The sequence below is a fragment of the Felis catus genome, chromosome F1 (assembly GCF_018350175.1).
Source record: "Felis catus isolate Fca126 chromosome F1, F.catus_Fca126_mat1.0, whole genome shotgun sequence".
NCBI lineage: Eukaryota > Metazoa > Chordata > Mammalia > Carnivora > Felidae > Felis > Felis catus.
The window spans coordinates 63,250,112-63,273,937 of record NC_058384.1 but is presented as its reverse complement, the minus strand read 5'-3'; the positions used below and the strand labels follow the sequence as shown (position 1 = coordinate 63,273,937).

Sequence of the window (23,826 nt, the reverse complement as noted above, 5' to 3'; positions counted from 1 at the left end):
ACCCTAGTTATGCATAAGAGAGTTTGTCTCCCCAACCCTAGTCAAGAGAGCACATCATTATACTTTTAAGTCTTAATTGGACCCAGAGAACCTCTTGACTCTTTATCCACTCTAGAATGTTCCCAATTGGATCCTGAACCACTGTATCTAGAATGTTCCCAGTTGGGTCCTGAACCATTGGATCCTGCACCATACATCTTGTGTCATGTCGCAGCCTACCAGTAGAGTCCCCCTGAGTCAATGCCCCCTATTTGTAATGCTACCCCATCCCGTCTTCTGAATTACTTGCTGGCTGGTCCACGGTTAAAGGAAAATGCACCCCGGACTGTACTTATTAAGTGCAGACTTTCTCCCAAGTAGAGCTCTTAATCCCAACATATACTACAGTTATCCCATATTGGTTTAGTTTATTCCCCAGTCACAACACCTGCAAAGATAATTGGTTTCAATGCTTGACATCCTCCTCATCGTAAGAAGCTTCCTATAATCGTATGTCCCTGATTCAACTCACATCTAAGGCAGAAGAATAGGTGAAATACACTCTTGTCTTTTTCAGTTCAGAGGAGCCAGTCTCATTACAGTGATGTGGGAGATAACCATTCTCCTATCTCTTTAAATAAATATGCCCCTAATGTAGCATGTTGTAATAGCCAGGCTAATTAGCTTTGGACCTAGAGGTGGCAGACTACAGAGGTTAAGAGCCCTGGCTCAGGAGTTGAGACTTGGGTTCAAATGTAATTTTTATTACTTACCAGCTGTGTAGTCTTGGGCAAGATACTTTGTTTCTGAAGTTCTGTTTCCTCACCTGTAAAGCAGAACAGTAATAGTATCTGCCTTACAGAATTGCTAGAAGTATTAAAAGAGATTATGCAAGTAACATAATACATAGGAAGCAGTAAATTGTTATTATGACTGTAATTCAGTGAATCCAAAAGGACATTGATTGCAGGATGCACCAGTTAAGAGAATACTAACGAAGGAAATCGTGGCCAAGTAACCACACGTTGTCTTTGAAGTTTAATTAGAAATTTTAAGTATCATGAATCCCTCTTATACAGGCACAAAAAAGGAAAATATAAGGGAAATAAATTGGGCAAGGTATTCCTAAAACTTTTGCATTTTCAGGATCGGACTTTTCTTTCTTTTAAGTTTTTATTTTAATTCCAGTGTGGTTCTCATGCACAGAGTGTGACTTTTCTAAATCACTTTTTGAGTCAGATTTATCAACGTCCATATTTTCCCACTCTGACAACTTTCCTATGAAGAGCATTAGTAATTCTTTAAAAAGAAGGCTGGGGGGGGCGCCTGGGGGGCGCAGTCGGTTAAGCGTCCGACTTCAGCCAGGTCACGATCTCGCGGTCCGGGAGTTGGAGCCCCGCGTCGGGCTCTGGGCTGATGGCTCAGAGCCTGGAGCCTGTTTCCGATTCTGTGTCTCCCTCTCTCTCTCTGCCCCTCCCCCGTTCATGCTCTGTCTCTCTCTGTCCCCCAAAAAATAAATAAACGTTGAAAAAAATTAAAAAAAAAAAAAGAAGCCTGGGGGCCTCTGGGTGACTCAGTTGAGCTTGTGACTCTGTTTCAGCCGAGGTCATGATCTCACAGTCCCGGTGCCTGCATTGTGTTGTGCCCTTGTAAGGGTTAAACTGTAGTGTAGGGCTAACCCGGTAGCTTGAAAAATAACAGCTTTGTTCTGACACTGAAGGTCAAGAGGTAACAGCTTTGCTTTACTCTTGTAAATTACGCTTCATACTCTTGTAAATCAGGCTTTACCAATGAAGGAAACAAAAGCTCAAAGAAAAGAGCATCAGAGGCAAGGTCAAGGAGATCCACTGGTTGCAACTTGGCGGCAGAAAGTCTAAAATAATCACCTCATTCGGCAACTGTTTCTAACTCATCTGGGAACTGTTTCTCTGTTTTGTTCCCAGGTAATGATAAAACGATGTGATCGGCTTTAAAAACTCTGTACCCTGACTGTTCGGGGCCGCACTCTTATCAAGAGTGTTGGTCCCGATCGGTCGGCCTTGCCTCTCGTTGTAATAAACTTTGTTGTGACTGTCACTGGTGCCCGTAGCATTCTGTTTCAGGAGTCGTGTGGATGCAACACCCTGACAGCACAGAGACTGCTTGGGATTCTCTGTCTCCCTTTCTCTCTGCCCCTCCCCCGTTCTCTCTCTCTCTCTCTCTCTCTCTCTCTCTCTCAAAATAAATAATTAAACTTAAGAAGAAGAAGAAGAACCCTGAAAAAGAGTAACAGTCAGCAATTACTAGGAAGAGCTTACTTTTGACTTCTGCTTCAGGAATGTTGCTAAACATGTCTGATTAAGCACGCACTTCACCTCTCCCCACAACCTACAATTGGTTCACTGTCGTCTCTGGAAATTTCTTCCAAGCTGCTCATACTCATTCTGTAAATTCTGATGCTGGCCCTTTAATGTTCACATTTATGGAAGTAATGAAAACTGACGAGTTAGCAATGATACGATGCATCACGACTTCACAGATGTTAAAATGGAGTTTTAAATTGTTTTTAGTTTTTAATATTTTTTAAGATTGTATTTTATTTTCATAAAAACAGTTTTTATCTTTAAGTATCTTTACACCCAATGTGGGGCTTGAACTCACAATTCCAAGATCGAGAGTCACATGCCCCACTGACTGAACCAGCCAGGCACCCCTAAAATGTAGTTTCAAAAAAAAAAAGTCTTGGGGCGCCTCGGTGGCTGGCTCAGTTGGTTGAGCATCTGACTTCGGCTCAGGTCATGATCTCACACCCTGTGAGTTCGAGCCCCGCGTCGGGCTCTGTGCTGACAGCTTGGAGCCTGCAGCCTGCTTCGGATTCTGCGTCTCCCTCTCTCTCTGCCGCTAACCCATTCGCATTCTGTCTCTGTCTCTCTCAAAAATAAATAAACAGTAAAAAAATTTTTTCTTAATGTCTTAAAATTAATAAAATACAAAATGCACCCTGAAAGGAAATGTAGGAAAGCAAATTTCAAAACGCCTTAGAAAATAAGCCACATATGACCCTACATGTAGCCAGAAACCAAATGTGGACATCTTTTTGAGATGTATTGCAGGACTCCAAAAAGCTGAGTGGAATTTAAAGACTGTTTAGTTCAACCAAGACTTTTCCTTTCTATATTTCTGCCACTGGGCCATGTATGCAGCCAAGCTTGGCCCGATCCTTGCAGCCAGTCCTTTTTGTGAAGATGTGTCCTTGTTTCCTCCCAAGCACAGCCTACTCTACCATCGGACAGCTCTGGCATTTAGAAAGTTCTTCCTTATAGATAAGGGGCAAAATGGTTTTGTTATAACTTTTAGTCACTGTACCTCCTAGGGGTACACAGAACTAATTCCTGATCCTCTCGTTAGCTTTTCAAATACTTTAAAGACACTGGTTACGTCATGTTTAGGTTTTATTAAAGAGAGCCTTTTTGGGGTGGGGCAAAAAAAGAGAGAGAGAGAGAGAGAGAGACACTCTATTTCTTGTTTGTTTTTTTTTCAGTGTTTTCAACTGTCCCGAATTTGGAGTTTCTTCTCCATCCCGGCTTTTCTGAGCACATCTCCAGCTGCTGTATGTTTGTTTTAAAATGTGGGACCCATGGGGCACCTGGGTGGCTCAGTCAGTTGGGCGTCCGACTTCGGCTCAGGTCATGATCTTGTGGTCCACGAGTTCAAGCCCTGCATCAGGACCTGTGCTGACAGCTCAGAGCCTGAAGCCTGTTTCCGATTCTGTGTCTCTCTCTCTCTGCCCCTCCCCCACTCACTCTCTGTCTCTGAGAAATGAATAAACCTTAAAAAAAATTTTTTTTAAATGTGGGAGCCACAACAGACTACGGTTCCTCAGGTGGCTGTGTCTGGGGAGAACAAGGCAGGAAGGCAGGATTTTAGTTTTATTGTTGACAATTAAGCAATCGCACTCATGACAGGGTGTCAAAAGTGATATTTCACGACACGACAGACGTGACCATCTGAAGCCAGACGGTCACATGCAGAACTTAGGGAATTACATAGGGAATGGTTGAGGATCTGTCCCCTGACTTTTGGACTCTGAAGTCCCACGAAGGAGATAAAAAGAGGTCAGAGTGTGGAGAAGGTCTGGGCAGAGACTCCTTTGCCGTGATGTGAGATCCCATCACAATTCTTCGTCATAATGGGAAGGTGTGGGAAGCCCGGACATCTCCCTCAAGCTTAACAAGGAAGATGCCCATGGAGTCGCCCAGGGAGGTCTGAAATGTGTCGCCTGTGGTTGGGAGACACAAGGAACCTGGCCTGGCTGACACCCGAGAAGGTTCAGGTGAGCTGTGGCTATAGGTTATAAGAGCCTTTTGGGGGGATCAACCTGTGCTACAAAATATCCTGGAGCAAAGTCGTCTGTGTATCTCCATGGTTCCTGAAAGACAACCAGCCGTGGGACGAATCCCAGCTCCTGAAGGAGGCGACTGTGCTTTTCATTTGCCTTTAAATATCCCTGACTCTCCTCCTGGGGGAGGCAGATTTGAGCCTTGCCCTCCTGTCTCCTCCTTTGGCTGCCTCTGCAATAAACCTTTTCCTTGCTGTGTATCTGATGTCAAAGTAGTCGTCTTGGCTCCTGTACAGTCAGGCCACCGGGAAGGGTTGTCAAAGGCACCAAAAAGCTGAAGGTGAATCTGTATTCCAGGGGCTGAGGGAAGAGGAACAAAGGGACGCCTGGAGGCATGCTGCATCTGCGGTGAGTTCAGGACCACAGAGGAGCGCAGCGCTCCAAAAGAAACATCTCCAAAGAGTCCACAGGAGCGCCCGTGGGAGAACGAATGGGCTTTAGCGACCTGCCAAGTTCAGAGAGCAGAAACCTGCCAGGGTATCTAAGAGCTTTCTGTTTCCTTACCCGTCCTCCCTCCCTTCTCTCTTCCCAGCAACTTTGGCTCAAGTAAGAAACAGGGGGAAACCGCCCGCTGAGAGAGGAGGGGGAAGAGACAGAGGAAAGGGGGAGGGAGACCGGTCTAGCTCCTTCCCCAAGTCAGGACCTCAGCTGGGTAAGTAAGTAGGAGGACAAAGACTTACCTTTCAATTCAGATTGAGGTCTGGGCATTCTCATTTATAAATTCAAACTACGCTGGCAAGCTACAGCCATGATAGGACTATCCATTACCAGGAGAGGCAGAAAAAATCATGGCTTATCTCAAATATTAATGAACACGGGAACCACCCAAGGGCTCCTCCTCAGATGCAGGTTATGACTCAGGCGGTCCGGCAAGGCGTCTGAGGGCCTGCCTTTCTAGCAAATTCCCAGTCGATGCCCATCGTGCTGATTCTTGGGCCACGCTCTGAGCAGCATAATGCTGGGGGCAGGGAAAGATTACCCCATGGGAATACATTTTAAATGGATTACGGAAAAAAGATTAGAAAGCTGCATTTGGATCCTGCCGTGAATTGTGCTTTCAATATACAATTCATCTGCTTTGTTTGACTTTTTAAACATAGCGTCGCGACGGAATATATTCTCTTTATTTGAAAGAAAGTCACAGTGTATGAAGAAAGGTTCAAGTTGACCTTCAGAGGCCACCTTCTCACTTGCTCCGTGGTTTCAGAGGTCACCCTAAAAAAACAAAGTGTATTGTCATATTGACCAGAATTCAGTTTCAGAAAACAGAATCCATTCTAGCTGGTTTAAGTAGGATGGAATTTATTTATACACGATTTCGCAGCCTACATAATAGTTGGGAAAGGTAAAGAAACAGATTCAGGTCTGCATTTTCAGCAAAGCCTCTCAGTATCAGGCCGCTGCGGGAGTCACTGCCCCTTTCGTGATCATAAAATCCCCAGTCGAGCACCACTCAGACAACTGCTACGATCGGAGAAGGAGAAAGAGCCACGATAAGAAAGAAGCTACTATTTCTGGGGCACCGGGATAGAACCTTGTCTGCTGTAGTCCAAGAAATAGATGCTCAGGGCCCTGAGATCGCGGACACTGGGATCTCTGCCGTGGCTGCCACGGAACACCCCAGAACTCTCCACTCTCCAGGGAAGCCGCAGAAATACAGCCCCTTTCACTTTCACCTTCCATGTGTTATCCAAAGGCTTCTGAGTGGCCAGACCTCAACTGAGCCCCCCACCCGGCCACAAGGGAATCTGGGTCCCTTTCAGCTTCCCAGGAGCTGCAGCTCAGAAAGGCACTTGAGAAGGTAGTGGAACGAATGTTGACCCCATATCCACCGATGGTAAAGGCTGCAGTCCTAGAATTTACTGCTGTAAAGGACCTAGAGACTTAACCCGATTTGTTGATTTAGAAACCAAGAGGTGGAGACCCGGAGACTAACGGACTTGTTAGTGGTCGGGTAGAAACATACACGGGGTTCCGGGTGGCCTGGAGGACAGCAGCTTTTCCAGGGGACCGGTGATATTGTCCAGCCTCATTAAGCTGGCTGCCTGCCTGCAGACCCACCAACGAGAAAGCTTCTGTCTAAGGTCTACCTCTTTGCACCCCAACTGGTGTTTGTGCAGTCCATTTGGGAGATCAAAGTGTAGAACCTTGCATTTATCTCTTTTGAATTGTGTACTTGAGATGTGTCCCAAAGCCTGCAGAAGGACGGATTCGGTCGGTGGGCAGCTTCTCTAACCTGCCTATGAAGTCATTCTGTCAGGGAATGAACGGGTTTATCAGGGCAAGACTCATCCTGGTAGGCTCATGCTGCCCCCTAGTGGTCGCTGCTTCTTCTGCTTCTAAATTGAGGTCTACTAGCCCCATAACGTTGTATTGCTTTCAGGCGGGCAACGGAATGATGATTGGATATTTGTATGTATTGTGAAATGATCCCCTCCATAAGTCTAGTTAACACCCATCACCACACATAGTTACATAATGTTTTTCTCGTGATGAGAACTTTTAAGATCTACTCTCTTGGCAAGTTTTAAATACGCAATACAGTATTATTAACTCAAATCACTATGCCCACCATATATATAGTTAATACGACTATCGACCATAGTTAATAACCATGCTACTGATGGGGTCTTGGAATGGTGGAGGTCCAAGAAAGAATTCCTGAGATGCCTTTGGTGCAAAAAGGTGATTTTAGTAAAGCACAGGGACAGGACCCAGAGGCAGGAAGAGCTGCACTGGGCTTGTAAAGAGTGACTGCTTCTGTACTACGGAGTTGGGGGAGGGAAAGACCGAGGGGAAGCCTCCGGAAGGACTTTCATATGCTAAAGAGGACTCCTAGGATGCCAGGGGCCTTGCTATTGTCGAGCTAAGGTTGTTCTTCCCCTAGGAAGGCATTAACATTACCACAGCAGGGGGTTTCTGGAGAAATGTCAGACACCTTATCTGCCTCGAGTATTTGTCAATGGGCTGCAGGCCATAAAGAAATTTAATTTTACCTGCCATTTCCTCCTTGCCTTTGTTCCCACATCACTGTGGAGGGGAAAGTGATGTTGGGGCTCCAGACGACAGTCCAGAGGTTTCTGGAGATTAAGCTGTTGATAAGATTGCCTTTTGTAATTTACGAAGACATCTGTAAACTGACGGAGACTCACAAATCGTATGACTGGGATCTCCCGCGTGTCCTGTATGTTAACCTTTTGTTTTCTTTCTTTTTCTTTGTTCTTGGGCAGCCCGGAGTACCTGAGGAACAACACACATATCCCACCTAGGTGTGTGTGTGGGGGGGCGGGGGCGGGTCTTGTTGGCTTGTGTTTTGCCCTCAGCTTGCCTTCTGCTACCTCATCACTGTCGTTAATAACACCGTGGTTAATATAGCTGCTTATTTCTGTAAGTGCTAATGGGCCATTCCTGCCGTAACCAGGATACCAGGCAATCTTACTGGTTTGACGGCTTAAAGATATATATGGAGATGGGGGCTATCCACTTAGCACGGGGTGGACTGCCAAGGGACGCTGAGACCCTCTGTGAAAGGGTGCTTGGATACATGAGGCCAGTGAGTGAGGGACACGTAGTGATGAGGTTTTTGGGGGTGATGGTGGGGGTGGTCTGGAGCCGATGGCCGGGAAAGAATTCTTGAGGACGTCTTTGGTGCAAAAAGGTGATTTTATTAAAGCACGGGGACAGGACCCAGGTGCAGGAAGAGCCATACCGGGATTGTGACAGGTAACTGATTATATACCTTCAGGTTGGGAGGAGGTTAGGGACAGCATAAGTCTCTAAGGAATTTTGGAAGCAAGATTTCCAGGACCTTGAGGGGCTAGCTGCTGTTAGGAAAGTGCCGTGCTATTACCGTTTAGTAAAATCTCAGTCATGAGACCCTTCAGATGTATATCAAGGGGCCATAAGCTTGGAGTATGATTGCCAGCATCTATCTTGGGGGAGTTGAGATAAAGGAAGGTTCCAAAGGAATTTTTACATGTTAAAGTAGACTTACAGGATCCCGGGGCTTGGGGGGGGGGGGGGACGGTCAGGATAATGTTAAGCCAAGATTCTCTTTTGCCCCTAGCAAAGTGTCATCATGGAGGCAGCTGAGTTCCTGGAGAGAGGTCACTCTGCCAGTTTCAAAGACTTGTAATGGGGGCTGTAGGCAGTAAGGGAATTTAATTTTTCATTTGCCTTAGTTTCCCACATCACCATGGCAAGCACTTAAACCCCTTACGTCTGTTCTTGGGAAGTGTCAATCACACGTATCCCACCTGGGGTGCAGGGGGCAGGGGTGCCAGCTTGTACTTTGCTCTCAGCTTGCCCCACGCTCCCTCATCATGTAGGAGCCCTTTCCCTCCACGGAGGCTCAGCTCTATGCAGCCACTGTTAGGGCTGGATGTGGCCAGTGTGACTGAACACACGTCCCAGGACAGCTTGTGAAGTCTGACAACAAATCGTTCCTTTAGTTAGCCACGTTGGGCACCATGAATGAGACGGTCTGGGGTCTTAGCCCTCAGACCTCAGTGTTTCCTGCTCACAGCTACCCCCCACCCCACCTTGCCAGCCCCTTCTTCTCACCTCCTTCACCTGCAACTCAACCCTACAGGGTGCTAAGTTGGCAAATGTTGGAGGGTGGGGAGGGCCTGGGAGTAAGGCAGGGCAGTTGTTGGGTCAGCGGACACAATGCGGGTGCTCCCACTCCATTCAGTCGTCTCTGCTCCCAGGGTCTGTAGGTAGAGCTGATGCTTCTTCCTCAGAATCTCAACCGTAGGTGCCCCTTTGTCAAGAGGACGCACCTCTACAAAGACCCAGAATCCCAGTGACTAAGTGAGTTTAGGGATGTGGTTGCAGCACGGTAGGTGGTTAGGATCCGCTCTTCCTAATGAAATGCCCAGAGTCTAAGAGACCCCCAAAAACAAACCACCAGAGTCCAGAGTCAAAGCTAAGCAGCAGGGGTCATTTATTGCAGGTTCGAACCTGGACCTCTGCGCCCCCGTTGCCGGTGACGCCAAGAGGCCCTGAGAGAGGTTTTTACACCCCCTTTATAGACAGGTACAAACAAGTCATGGGGAAATCAGGAATTTTCCACAGTTACAGAGCTGCGATTGGTTGGTGTTTAAAGTTGGACACTTAACAGTATTCGATTGGTTCCTGCCTTTAGGTCAGACCACAACCGGGGGTACGGGTATCACAATGATTGATCAGGAGTACACAGATGTGCCAAGTAACGATGGTTGATCAAGAATATACAGATGTTCCAGGCAATAATGATTGATCAGGAATACATGGGCGCGCCAAGCAATTGTACAGAAGCGGAACACGCTGGTTAAGCTTGGTTAGGTTTCAGTTTCCCATAACTTAAGCTTTTAAGTTTCAATGTTCTCAGGCCTCTCACTAATCCTCATGACCGCTGAATTCCTGGACTGAGCACACCCCATGGTTCATCTCTGTTCAACAGCTTCAGCTGCACCAGCCTCCCCCCCCCCCCTCCCCCGGGTTCAGCAACCCTCTCACAGCCCCTTCCAGCTGTTCCCTCCAGGGGCACAGCTTTCCCTCCAGGGGCACAGCTTAGCATGGCAGATCTCTCTGTCGCCACCTAATGACAGACACCAACAAGTTAATCCTTATCAGAACTCTGCAACATGGCTCTAACTACTCCCATTTTGCAGATGAAGAGACGGAGACTTCGCGGAATCATAGAACTTTCTAAAGGCACGAAACCACATGCTGGTGGGTAGCAGGGGCCTGTGCAGCTCAGGATCACACCTAGGTGTTCCTCTGGCTTCAGACCGTGCCCCTCAAAAGCAACACCAAGTCCCAGCTTGTCACTTTCTAGGTGTCCACTTCCCACCCACAAACACAGGCCAAATAAGAGAGTTATGTTGTCATCTATATTTTTGTTCATTTTTACTTGGCCTCAAAGTACATTTCATGTGTATCTTCACAACTGTCTTTAAGCCCCATTGAGAGCATCACTGACAAACATTTCCTGATAACGCGCTGGGTGTAGGGGGGCCCTGGGACATGTGCTAGGAACGGAAAGAGGAAGTTCCTCTTGGGACTTTGCTGGGGAGAGGATGGGGCAGAAGAGGGGAAATTTCCTTGCTCAGGGCTCAGCACAGATCTACATTTACAGAAAACATTTTTAAAGATGAAAGCGATACATGATACATGTGACTGTAGCCAAACATTTCTGAGAAACGACCAAAGAAGAGGAAGGCTAGGGTAATGCGTATTCTCGTACGACTGGGTCGCGTTACATAAAACGGCTGTCTTCTTTTTAAATTTTTTTTTTCAACGTTTATTTATTTTTGGGACAGAGAGAGACAGAGCATGAACGGGGGAGGGGCAGAGAGAGAGGGAGACACAGAATCGGAAACAGGCTCCAGGCTCTGAGCCATCAGCCCAGAGCCCGACGCGGGGCTCGAACTCCCGGACCGCGAGATCGTGACCTGGCTGAAGTCGGACGCTTAACCGACTGCGCCACCCAGGCGCCCCAAAACGGCTGTCTTCTTAACATGCGGGCCACCACATATGTGACGATCGCTTAACAATGATAAGAATTTTTGCTTAATATTTATCAAGGTTGCAGGTTTTCTGGTGATACAATGAACAGATAAATTGCCTTTGTGTCTGCGGGGTGGGGGTGGGGACTCCCAGTCCTAGGACAGAGAAGCTCCTTTCTCCTTGACAGAAAAACAATCCGGCTCCCTCCCTAAAGACAGCATTCCATTCCTAACCCTAACATCTTTTCTCACAGGCTACCATATTCCTTTAACCCTATCGTGAGGGTGGGACAGGAAATGTATCTTGCCAGAGGGTAAATTGTGTCACCTAGTGGCCACAAATACAAATGCAGAAACTGGAAAAGATCTTCAGCGGCAGGAATCTGGGTATTTTTATTTATCCAGTTGCAGACATTTACTGGACCAGACTCTGTGGGTAGTTAGTAACAATTCAGAGGTGTCTCCTACCCCCGGCCATGAAGGAGATGATAGTCATTTTAGGGAGTTGAAGAAAGAAAGCTCGCTTCCAACAGAAAACTAATAAGGCTGCGGGAATGATTAAGGTAAGTTCATAAAATGTTCAGGAGATGAACCGCTAATAGTGTTTTCTCCCTTTTCCAGAATATAAATAGCTATAATTGTTTACAGTGAATAATTTTAATGATAGTAGTCGGAAAAAAAATAAAAGCTACATAGAAAGAAGTGTATGAAGGCTATCCTGTCTCTTAAGCCAGCTCCCAGAAATAACCACTGTTATGTTTGGCATGTATCTTTCAATATTTTTCACATCTATATCTATATCTGTATCTATATAATCTATATCTATCTATGTGTATACATATATATGGCCAAGATGTATTTTCTATTTGCAAACCAGCTTCAAAAAAAAAAAAAAAAAAAAAACCAAAACCTAGGGGCGCCTGGGTGGCTCAGTCGGTTAAGCGGCTGACTTTGGCTCAGGTCATGATCTCGCGGTCCATGAGTTCGAGCCCCGCGAAGGGCTCTGTGCTGACAGCTCAGAGCCTGGAGCCTGTTTCAGATTCTGTGTCTCCCTTTCTCTGCCCCTCCCCCATTCATGCTCTGTCTCTCTCTGTCTCAAAAATAAATAAACGTTAAAAAAAAACTAGCACGGACCACTTCCTTTGTTATCTTTGAAATAGTTGGTTAGTATTTCATTGGCTGGATACAACCACTTGTGTAACAAATCCATTACTTATAGTCATTTAGTATTTCCAGTTTTTCATGATTCTAGACAATAGATTCTATATCAGGGGTCACCAAGACTACCCTCAGGCTTGAGCGTGAGCCACCAAGGCCTACTGAATTAACCCTTTAGTGCACAGAAGCGTATTTATTTATTTATTTATTTATGTATTATTTGAAAGAGAGAGAGAGCATGAATGGGCAGAGGGGCAGAGGGAGAGAGAGAGAGAGAGAATCCCAAGCAGGCTCCACACTCAGCACTAAGTACGGAGCCAGACATGGGGCTCAATCCTATGACCCTAGGATCATGGCCTGAGCTGAAATCAAGAGTCAGACGCTCAAGGAACTGAGCCGCCCAGGTGCCCCAAGAGTTTTACATTTATGATGCAAACACTAACCAGGCCCTGGGCTGCCTGATCCCACAGGTCAGCTTCCACGCATGTTCTCTCCTCTCTTCAGGCAAATCTCCCTCAAATTGGCTATTCTTCTGAAACCTCCATCATCATTCTCAGCATAGAAACCAGATTCTTTACCTAGAAAATTGTTTATTATGTTGAGACATGTCCCTTCATACCCAATTGTTGAGTTTTTTTTTTATCATGAAAAGATGTTGTATATTGTCAAATGCTTTTTATGCATCTATTGAGATGATCATGCGATTTTTATCCTTCACTCTGTTCATGTGGTATATCACATTTATTGATTTGTGGACGTTAAATCATCCTTACATCCCAGGGATAAATCCCACTTGATCGTGGTGTATGATCCTTTAATTTGCTGTTGAATTCTGCTTACTAATATTTTGTTGAGAATTAAAAAATCTTTAGTGTTTATTTATTTTTGAGAGACAGGGCATGAGTGGGGGAAGGGCAGAGAGAGAGGGAGACAGAGAATCCAAAGCAGACTCCAGGCTCTGAGCTGTCAGCACAGAGCCCCACATGGGGCTCAAACTCACAAGCTGTGAGATCTTGACCTGAGCTGAAATTGGACACTTAACCAACTGAGCCACCCAGGTGCCCCTGAGAAATTTTGCATCCGTATTCATCAGGGATATTGGCCTGTAGTTTTCTTTCCTCATAGTGTCCTTATCTGGCTTTGTAATCATGGTGATGCTGGCCCTGTAAAATGGGTCTGGAAGTGTTCCCTGCTCTTCAATTTTTTGGAAGACTTTGAGAAGGATTGGCATTAAGTTTTTCTTAAATGTTTGGTAGAATTCACAGTGATACCACCTGGCTCTGGGATTCTTCTTCTTTTTTTTTTTTTTTTTTTTTTGGAAAATTTTTGATTACTGATTTAATTTGCTTACTCATTATTGGTCTGAACAGATTCTCTGTTTCTTCATGATTCAGTCTTGGTAGGTTACATGTTTCCTAGACTGTATCCTTTTCTTCTAGGTTATCCAATCTGTCAGCAGATAATTGCTCATCCTAGTCTCTCATGATCCTCTATATTTCTGTGGTGTCTGTTGTAATGTCTCCTCTTTCTGGTTTTGTTTTTAATCTTCCCTCCTTCATGCTTAGTGAGTCTGGCTAAAGCTTTGTCAATTCTGTTCATCTTTTCAAAACACCACATATTCCTTTCATTGCTCTTTTTGATTGTTTTTCTGGTCATATCATGTTTTTATGGTCATATCATTTTGTCATTTCCTTCCTTCTGCTAACTTTGGGCCCAGTTTGCTTTTTTTTTTCTTTTTCTAGTTCCTTGAGGTATAAAGTTAGGCTATTCATTTCAGATCTTCTTTATTTCTTTTTTTTTTTTTAATTTTTTAAATGTTTATTTATTTTTGAGAGAGAAAGAGACAGAGCGTGAGTGGGGGAGGAGCAGAGAGGGAGACATAAAATCCAAAGCAGGCTCCAGCAAAGCAAAGCAAAGCAAATGCTCTGTAGATTATAGATAAACGCAGATGCATAATGGAATAATGTAAGAAATTAATCAATAATCAAAGGGTATGTGGGAAACTTAGGGGAAAATCACCATGTTATTTCTTAAAGGTTGTTTACACATAGGAACATTTTCAAAATTAGGTAATGTTAGAAAAACATAGATGACATATGTTACAAGGAAATCACTAGCAAATATAATGCCACATTTACTATAATAAATCGGCCAGTTCAACACACTGCTGTTGTCTGTGTCCATTTTTATTTTAGTTTTAGTTTTTTACTTTAGTTTTGTTTTATTTTCACTGACGCCGTTCTTCCTTCGGGAACCCCTGGTTGCTGGAGCTGGTCTCCGGCACTCTTGTTCCCTTCTCCCTTTCTTGCTTCCTTCATTACTGAAGTGATGATTTTCCAGTGTTATGCTTTGATTCCCTACTCTTCATCTCATGTGTATTGCATCTACTGTAGGTTTTGTTTTGTGGTTACTATAAGGCTTACATAAAACATCTTATAGCTATAACAGTCTATTTTGCGCTGATAATAACTTCAATACATACAAAAGCTCAACCTATTTAGCCCTCTCCCCCTTTTTGTTTTCTGATGTCACAATTAACCTGTTTAAAAAACTTTTTTTCTTTAATGTTTATTTATTTTTGAGACAGAGAGAGCGAGACAGAGCACGACCAGGGGAGTGGCAGAGAGATAGGGAGACACAGAATCTGAAACAGGCTCCAGGCTCTGAGCTGTCAGCACAGAACCCAATGCAGGGCTTGAACTCATGAACCATGAGATCATGAGCTGAGCCAAAGTCAGCCGTTCAACGGACTGAGCCACCCAGGCGCCCCAATATTCCAAATTTTTTATTATTATTATATTTGTTATGGTGATCTGTGATCAGTGATCTTTGACGTTACTATTGTGATTGTTTTGGGGTGCCACAAATCATACCCATATAAGATGACAAACTTAATAAATGTGTGTATATATATATTTAATGTTTATTTACTTATTTTGAGAGAGGGAGAAAAAGAGAGAGGGAGGAGGGGCAGTGAGAGAGAGAGAGAGAGAGAGAGAGAGAAAGAGAATCCCAAGCAGGCTCTGAGCAGAGCCTGATGTGGAGCCTGATGAGGAGATAGATCTCATGGACTGTGAGTCATGACCTGAGCCTAAATCAAGAGTTAGATGCTTAACCAACTGAGCCACCCAGGTGCCCCAACATGATATATGTTCTGACTGCTCCACAGACCAGATGTTCCCCCCATTTGGCTTCCTCTTTTCAGGCCTTCCTAGTCCATGAGATGCAACCATATTGTAATTAGGCCAATTAATAAACCTACAATGATCTAGATGTTCAAGTGAAAGGAAGAATCACAGGTCTCTCTCTTTAAATCAAAAGCTAGAAATGATCATGCCAAAAGCCAAAATAGGCTGAAAACTAGGCCTTTTGCACCCAACAGCTAACATGTGAATGCAACGGAAAAATTCTTAAAAGCAATTAAAAATGCTACTTCAGGGAACATGCAAATGATAAGAAAGTGAGATAGGTTCCCGGTGTTCTTGGGTTGGAGGGTACTGACACACAAAAATATGAGATTAGTATCTTAAAAGTATATAGGACAGTGTACATCAACAAGAAAGAGATTCACATACCAATAAAAAACTGGGCAAAGAAAGAAAAAAAAAGAAAAATTAATCACAAGAGAAAAAACACAAACAGAAGGCTTCATAAACGTTGAAAAAGCGGTTTTACCCCAGTTGGATAAAATGAGAGTTGATTCGGTTGGTGGGACCATTATTTCAAATTTGAGTCCAGCTGCTCTCTTCGCTCCTTTCCATGAAGTCTCAACACTATAAGCCCGAGAAACCCTGTATATGGGCAAGTTTATCCTCTACCACCAATCTAGGGAGGCTGGGGCCAGACTCGAGTTTTAAAGGCTGCTCTGCCTCAGCCACAGCATCACCTTGCCCCAGAAGCACGCATTCCTGCCACGGCCGCGGTCCTCCGAGGGAGCGGCTGCGCATCTAAGGCCGGCTCGTCCCAGAGGAAGGGCGTTCTAGCCGGCCGCCTACTCGATGGTAGGGCCCCTGGCCTCTCGGCCTCTGGCCGCCGCCATGTTGGAGGCGCAGGGAGGGAGTCATGGCTGCCCGAGGCCGGGTGACAGTCGGAGCCGGGCCAGCTCCGCCGGGCAGATGCTGGAGGTGCGGCCGGGGCTGTACCTGGGTGGAGCCGCGGCCGCGGCGGAGCCGGACCACCTGAGGGAGGCGGGCATCACGGCCGTGCTGACGGTGGACTCGGAGGAGCCCGACTTCAGGTCGGGCGCCGGGATCGAGGGTCTACGGCGCCTGTTTGTGCCGGCGCTGGACAAGCCCGAAACTGACCTGCTCAGCCATCTGGACCGGTGTGTGGCCTTCATCGGCCAGGCCCGCGACGAGGGCCGCGCGACGTTGGTGCACTGGTGAGCGGCCCGCACGAGGGGGTGCAGCCCCGCTTCGCTTCCAGCCTGCCGCCGCCCCCCTTCCTCCGAGGATCCTAGGGGAGGGGCTGTCAGACCACCAGAACCTCCTCTCCCTCCCTTGGCTGGCGGGTGTCCGGGAGAGAGGAGGGGGCAGGGGGCGGGGCCCCTGAAGGCGTGCTGGCTCTCATTCATTCCTGTTTTGATGATTCACACTTGTGTATTTTGATTCATCCTGCAGCCCCCCTCCCAACCCGGAGTTGTTTTTTAGCGGGGGTGGGGGGGGGGGGCTGATAAACGGCCAAGTCCCTGCACCTAGAAGAGTTTAAAGCTCTTCAGAAGAGCCAGGCACCTACCCCGATGATTGTAATGCAGACTGTGATGCGAGTCATGTGCCAAAGGAGATGAACAAAAGTTATTCAACCTTCAGAGGAAAAGTAGATTCTTTTCAGTGTTTTTGTTTGGGGCAGACGGTGGTTGATGAAGGGGAGAAATGGGGAGAGAAAAATTGGTTAGGACACGAAGGATCCCTAAGCCACGCCCACGGGAAAGATGGAGTTCCGTCGTAGCAATGCCAAAAAGAAAATCTTGATAGGTATTTGGGAATTCTTAGTAGTCCTTTTTAGTTGGACTGTAGTGTAGTAACAGGAGTTTCGGTTTATTGAGCCAGCACTTTTACTGTTTGCTAGCTCTTGTTCTAAATATTTACATAAAGGACATAAGGTAGTGGTAAAATGGAGAGAAGCCTGGGACCGGGTTTCCAGGCCCCTGAATGCCAAGAGCAAGGGAGCTTGGATTTTTTCCAAAGCCATTATAATTTTTTTTTTAATTAGTGTAAGATTAGTGTATTACCTTTTGAAAAGGTAATACATTCACATAGTTCAGAATTCAAAAACAAAAAGGAAATAAATAGGGGTGCCTGGGTGTCTCGGTTGTTTAGCGTCTGACTCAGGTCATGATCTCACGGTGTGCGGGTTCGAGCCCTGCCTCGAGCTCTGATAGGTGGGAGCCTGGAGCCTGCTTTGGATTCTGTGTGTGTCTCCCTCTCTGCCCCTTCCTCTGCTCACTCATTCTCTCTCTCTCTCTCTCTCTCTCTCTCAAAAATAAATGTTAAAGAAATTTAAAAAAAAAAGGAAATAATTCTTTTGTATGTCGTTAGTATTTCAGAGACAAAGAGTTTATCTTGGGTAGAAGCAGACATGCAGTGGACCTGAACTTTACCACTGATAGGGAGCTGGGCTTTTTTGTTTTTTTAATTGCTGCTGTTTGCTATTTTATTTTAAAGGTCTCTTTTTCAGTCATGCAGGAGTCAGTCGAAGTGCGGCTATAATAACTGCTTTTCTGATGAAGACTGACCAGCTTACCTTTGAAAAAGCCTATGAAAATCTCCAGACCATCAAACCAGAGGCTAAGTGAGTTCTTTGTTATAGTAATAATTGTTTTTGCAGTGTGATTTTACTCATTTAATGAAAACTTAACTTTAAATTTGCTTGTCCTTACAGGATGAATGAGGGATTTGAGTGGCAACTAAAATTATACCAGGCAATGGGATATGAAGTAGATACTTCGAGTGCAGTTTATAAGCAGTATCGTTTACAAAAGGTTACAGAAAAGTATCCAGGTAAGTGATAATTGCTAGTGATAATTGCTTATTGGGCCCTTTTTAGATGTTCTTTGCTCTGACACGAAAGGCTTCAGGTGCATTATCTCACTTTTCCAGCCATCTCTTGAGACGGGTACTATTATTTCCTTTTTGAAATTGTGATTTAGCAAGAAATAACTTGTTCCAGGTCACATGGTTTGTCAGTGGTGGGCTGGGATTTGAACTCAGGTAGTCTGTCCCAGAACCCAAGGACTTCACTATGCTCTCCTACCTCCCCCTGATTTCTCCTCACTGGAGATTTTTTTTTTTTTTTTCTTTTCTAATTTCTGAGGTTAGCACTTCTTGCCTTAGTTTGACATTAGCTGAACTTTGCCTGACAATGCAGAGTTAACTTCAGCAATTAGATACATTTTAATTATGTCCTGTAGAATTACAGAACTTACCTCAAGAACTCTTTGCTGTCGACCCAACGACCATTGCACAAGGATTGAAAGACGAGGTTCTCTACAAATGTAGAAAGTGCAGGTAAAATATTTTCTATCCTCTGGAGATTTTGCCTTGTCTCAGTAGCTGACAAGTATTGAAAGTTTCGTTTTCTTAAAATCTGTAGGGAGAACTTGTTTAATTGAGTAACGTAGAAATGTCAAAATCAGGGGTGCCTGGGTGGTTCAGTGGGTTAAGCGCCCAACTCTTGATTTCAGGTCAGGTCATGATCCCAGGGTTGTGGAATGGAGCCCATGCTGAGTGTGGAGCCTGCTTGGGATTCTCTCTCTCTCTTCCTTTCTCGTGTGTGTGTGTGTGTGTGTGTGTGTGTGTGTGTGTGTGTGTGCGCGCGCGCGCGCACAAGTGGGGGGAGGGGCAGAGAGAGAGGAGAAAGAAAATTCCAAGCAGGCTCCCCATTCAGCATGGAATCCGACCGGACGCTGAATTGCACAACTGTGAGATCGTGACCTGAGCTGAAATCAAGAGTCGGACACTTAACCAACTAAGCCACCCAGGCGCCCCTTCAAATCTGCTTTTAAGAAGAGAATAAGTTCTTAAGAGTGAAAATAAATCAGATTATTTGTAGAGGTTATTGAAAATTACAGTAGCATAATCAATTTTATTTTATCTTGCTAAGAAATACTGCACATTGCATCTATTTTTTCATTGTTTTGAAAGCCATTAATGTTTTTGTTTGGGGCTTGTAGGCGATCTTTATTTCGAAGTTCTAGCATTTTGGATCATAATGAAGGAAGTGGTCCTATAGCCTTTGCCCACAAGAGAGTGACGCCATCTTTGATGCTCACCACAGGGGGTCAGGCTCAATGTACATCGTATTTCATTGAACCTGTACAGTGGATGGAATCTGCCTTGCTGGGCGTGATGGATGGACAGGTAGGAACACATTATGTTTTCTGCAGTTTCATTATATCATCTATATTTTGTTCTCTCTCAGACTTTAAACCATCATAACTACCTTCTTGATGAAGATTATATCTTTCTAGTGTAGATAAGACTCTATCAAATATATTAATTAAATAAAACCCAGCTGATATAAAATAGTGAACCACTTCTAGTTGGGGGCTGTTGGTCTAAGTTAATTCCTTTCAAGGCTATTTATGTTTCTTCAAGTAGAAGACTAATATAAGCCAATTAGAATGTATTTTAACAAAACGCAAACTTAGTAACAAGTAAGGGCAAATAAGGATTTTAAAATTATATTTAAAGTTTTTCTTCCCTCTCTTTTTTTTTTTCTTTTGGCTCCATAACGTCTCTCTTTTTTCCTGATCTTTCAGTTTGTATGTTTGCCGAGAGATTTGTTTTCATTTCCTGTTAATTCTTAAGAATGCAGCTCATGTGAGCACTGTGACGGCCACATTTCTCATTTAGGTTTGCTTAATATTAATCTAAAGATACCCTTTTTTGTTTGTTTGTTTATTCATTCATTTTTGAGAGAGAGAGAGAGAGTGCGCACAAGTAGGGGAGGGACAGACAGAGAGGGAGAGACACAGGATCTGAAGCAGGCTTTGCACTGTCAGCACAGAGCCCAATGTGGGGCTTGAACCCACAAACTGTGGGATCATGACCTGAGCTGAAGTCAGAAGCTCAACAGACTGAGCCACCCAGGTGCCCCTAAAGATATTCTTAATCTTAATCTAAGATATAGTCTTTTGTTTTTAATCTCTTTATTTTTATTTTTTTTAATGTTTATTTTTGAGAGAGAGAGAGAGAGCGCACAAGCAGGGGAGGGGCAGAGAGAGAGGGCCACACAGAATCCGAGGTGGGCTCTGTGCTGACAGCAGTGAGCCCCACGCGGGGCTCAATCTCACAAACTGCGAGATCATGACCTGAGCCAAGATTAGATGCTCAACAAACTGAGCCACCCAGGCATCCCTTTATTATTTTTAAATGTTTATTTATTTATTTTGAGAAAGAGAGAGCGTGACTGGGGAAGAGGGACAGAAAGAGAGGGAGAGAGAGAATCCCTCACTGACAGTGTAGAGCCCGACCATGGGACCTTATCCCATGAACCCCAGGGAGATCATGACCTGAGCCGAAATTAAGAGTCTGATGCTTAACTGGCTGAGCCACCCAGGGGCCCCTGTTTATTTGTTTTAAGATAGCCAGGAAGCTGAGACCTAACTTACATGCCGTCAATATCATTAATAGAACGTGAGACTCCTAACATGCCTTCCTGTTCTGTAGCCGTGATGATCTTAGTTTGAGATACTAAACCGCAGGCTGATTTAAAAGCCAGCACGTGCCACATCCTGCAACCTTGGGTTTCCTGTCTCCGCCGTCACCTTTCTCCCCTCGTGCGCGGATTCATCTGGTCCTTTGCCAAACTCCCAGGACACAACATGCTTCTTGCACAATTATCATAGCCCTCCATCTTAGTATGGCGAATTGCCATAGCCTTTCATCTTGCTGATTAGATCGTAAACTCCGGGGAGGTAGGAGCTGCGTCTTACCTGTTTTATATCCTGTATTGCCAGTGGTCATTATTTGTTTTATATACAGGTGAGTGAATGAAGTAACACAGTTGCTTTATTTCAGCTTCTTTGCCCCAAATGCAGTGCCAAGTTGGGTTCTTTCAATTGGTATGGTGAACAGTGCTCCTGTGGTAGATGGATAACACCTGCTTTTCAAATACATAAGAATAGAGTGGATGAAATGAAGACGCTGCCGGTTTTGGGATCACAGACAAGAAAAATTTGAACTTGTGACATTTTTGATAGCTTGGAAAGAAACTTGCTGATACGTGCTTCCCTTGCTTGTTGTCATTCATGGCCGATTGTCTAGTTTTTAGACCGTCAACATTTCATTTACTGTGACTTGGAAACTGTGCTTTGTTAGTCTCTTATTTCAGTAGAATACTTTATGTGGAAATCAAAACTTTTAATCATGTAAATTATACTTTATTTGATATTAAAATTTTGTACAACCCAGATTCGTTCCTTGTTTCGTATATTTTAAAGAGTTCTGATTTTTGGAATGTTAAGTGATCTTAAGGTCTGGATGGACAAAATTATGTACAAAAATTGGAAATGATTGTGTTTAAATAGATTTATTCCTAGAAATGCAAAGCAGATTTGTTTGGACATATTTTAAAACTTCTCTTTCTTTTCTAAAAACATTTTTTTTTAATGTCTTATTTGTTTTTGAGAGAGAGAGAGAGAGAGAGGGTGAGCAGGGGGAAGGTCAGAGAGAGAGGGAGGCACAGAATCCAAAGCAGACTCCAGGCTCTGAGCGGTCAGGACAGAGTCTGATACGGGGCTTGAACCCACGAACTGTGAGATCATGACCTGAGATGAAATCAAGATTTGGTTGCTCAACCAACTGAGCCACCCAGGCGCAGCCCCTAGTTTAACTTTTGAAATGGTGGGAGTGTTGTGATTTGTGAGAATATCTTAACATAGGACTTGAAGCCTTTGGTAACTTTTATAAAATAATTTTTTCTTATGAGAAAAATTTCTCCCATTTTTATCTTAGCTTTTGTAATATCTGTTCACTTTGCTTCACAATATACTCTAGAAAACTTTAAAAACAATTAGGCTGAAACACATGAATTGTGCCTTTTGTAGGTAACAAGTAGTAAGAGTTTTGTATGGCTTGAGTTAATACCTACCAATCCCACGCTGTAGCATCTAGCATGGGGAAAATTGCATAGATTTTATTTGGATCTGCAATTGTCAATTCCGTAAATAATTTACTGAGCAATTATTCTGTGCACAATTCTAGATGATGCAGTGAGCACACTAGATAAAAACCCGTCTTCTTGCAATTTACATTCCAGCCAGGAAAAAGAGACAAAATAGTTTTTTTTTGGAAGATAATTGGTATTTGCCAGTGGAATATGAATTTGGGGGAATTGACTTTATGTACATTTTGAAATTTTGTGAAACATCCACTAAGCGAAAGTTTCCGATTTCAAATCCATTAATGTTAAAACATTTTGGGTGGTAAATAGAAAATCCATTATGCCTCCATTCTCAAGAACAAACAAACAAATGGAACGCCTTTTAATATTTAAGAGTATCCATTTACAACATGATGGGCTTACAGATCTGTGGAAAATAGCAATTTTAACTCTCTTTCACAGCGGTGTTTCTGGTGCAGTTAGACTAGTACTGAAGGACTAGAGTGGCTCTGAGAATTCTGGTTTCACCTGTCCCCAACTTCCTGGCTTGTGTGTGTTTATTTATTTATTTTGATTTAAAAAGTGTTTTTAATTTATTTTGAGAAAGAGTGCAAGCGGGGTAGGGGTAGAGAAAGAGGGAAAGAGAGAATCCCAAGCAGGCTCGAACTACGTGGGGCTGGAACTCTGAACCCTGAGCCGAAACCAGGAGCCAGACGTTTAACTGACCGAGCCACCCAGGCGCCCCCTTGGAAGGTCTTTTGAAAGTTGAGCGTCAGTTTTCTTTCATGAAATGGGAATAATACACGCCCTGCCTTCCTTAAAAGCATTATTTTAAAGGTCATTTGCATAAGCCTTAATTCCTTATATAAAACGGAGAGATAATAATAGGATTCCATCTGGGTTTTTGTGGGGATTTGGGTGATATGATGCAGTGCCTAGCTAGTAGCATTCAACGTTGTTCCTTAAAATAGCAACAATTTTTTGAAAATTTACCATGGGCTAATTAGCATACCAATCATTTAATGTGTATTATCGAATTTAATCCTCCCCCCAAACCCTACGAGATAGCTCCTGTTATTCCCTTTTTACACGTAAAATTGAGGCTCAGAAAGATTAAGTCACTTCATCAAAGTTACATTGCTTTGAATGTAACTTTGCTTTGAATGTAACTTTTTGAAGTTACATTGCTTCAAATGGTTGAACCTAGATTTGAGTCAAGATTTGGCTTATTCCAAAAATCTGAGGTGGTTTTTTTTTAATGTTTATTTATTTTTGAGCGACAGAGAAACAGAGCACGAGTAGGGGAGAGGCAGAGAGACAGGGAGACACAGAATCCGAAGCAGGCTCCAAGCTGTCAGCACAGAGCCTGACACGGCTCAAACCCACAAGCTGCAAGATCATGACCCGATCTGAAGTTGGACACCCAACCAACTAAGCCACCCAGGCTCCCCCAAGATCTGAGCTTTTAACCTCTGTAGTCTAATGTTTGGATTCACTGTTTAGGGTGATCTAGAAGATGTCATAATGAAAATACCAGATGGTAAAAATATAGAACTGATGAAATACAATTAAAACAAAAATTTTTTTAATCTTTATTTATTTTTTTTTTAATTTTTTTTTTAACGTTTATTTATTTTTGAGACAGAGAGAGACAGAGCATGAATGGGAGGGTCAGAGAGAGGGAGACACAGAATCTGAAGCAGGCTACAGGCTCTG

The 23,826-nt window shown here is 44.1% G+C and overlaps 1 protein-coding gene across 1 annotated transcript; it reads left to right on the top strand.

Annotated features, from left to right (window-relative positions):
• The first annotated feature begins 16,009 nt into the window (after positions 1–16,009).
• On the top strand, positions 16,010–21,418 carry DUSP12 (dual specificity phosphatase 12). Its single transcript, XM_003999556.5, has 6 exons — positions 16,010–16,387; positions 17,683–17,796; positions 17,887–18,005; positions 18,416–18,512; positions 19,178–19,364; positions 21,027–21,418. The coding sequence occupies exons 1-6, from the start codon at positions 16,044–16,046 to the stop codon at positions 21,186–21,188; spliced, it is 1,023 nt and encodes a 340-aa protein (XP_003999605.4). The 5' UTR covers positions 16,010–16,043; the 3' UTR covers positions 21,189–21,418.
• The last annotated feature ends 2,408 nt before the right edge of the window (positions 21,419–23,826 follow it).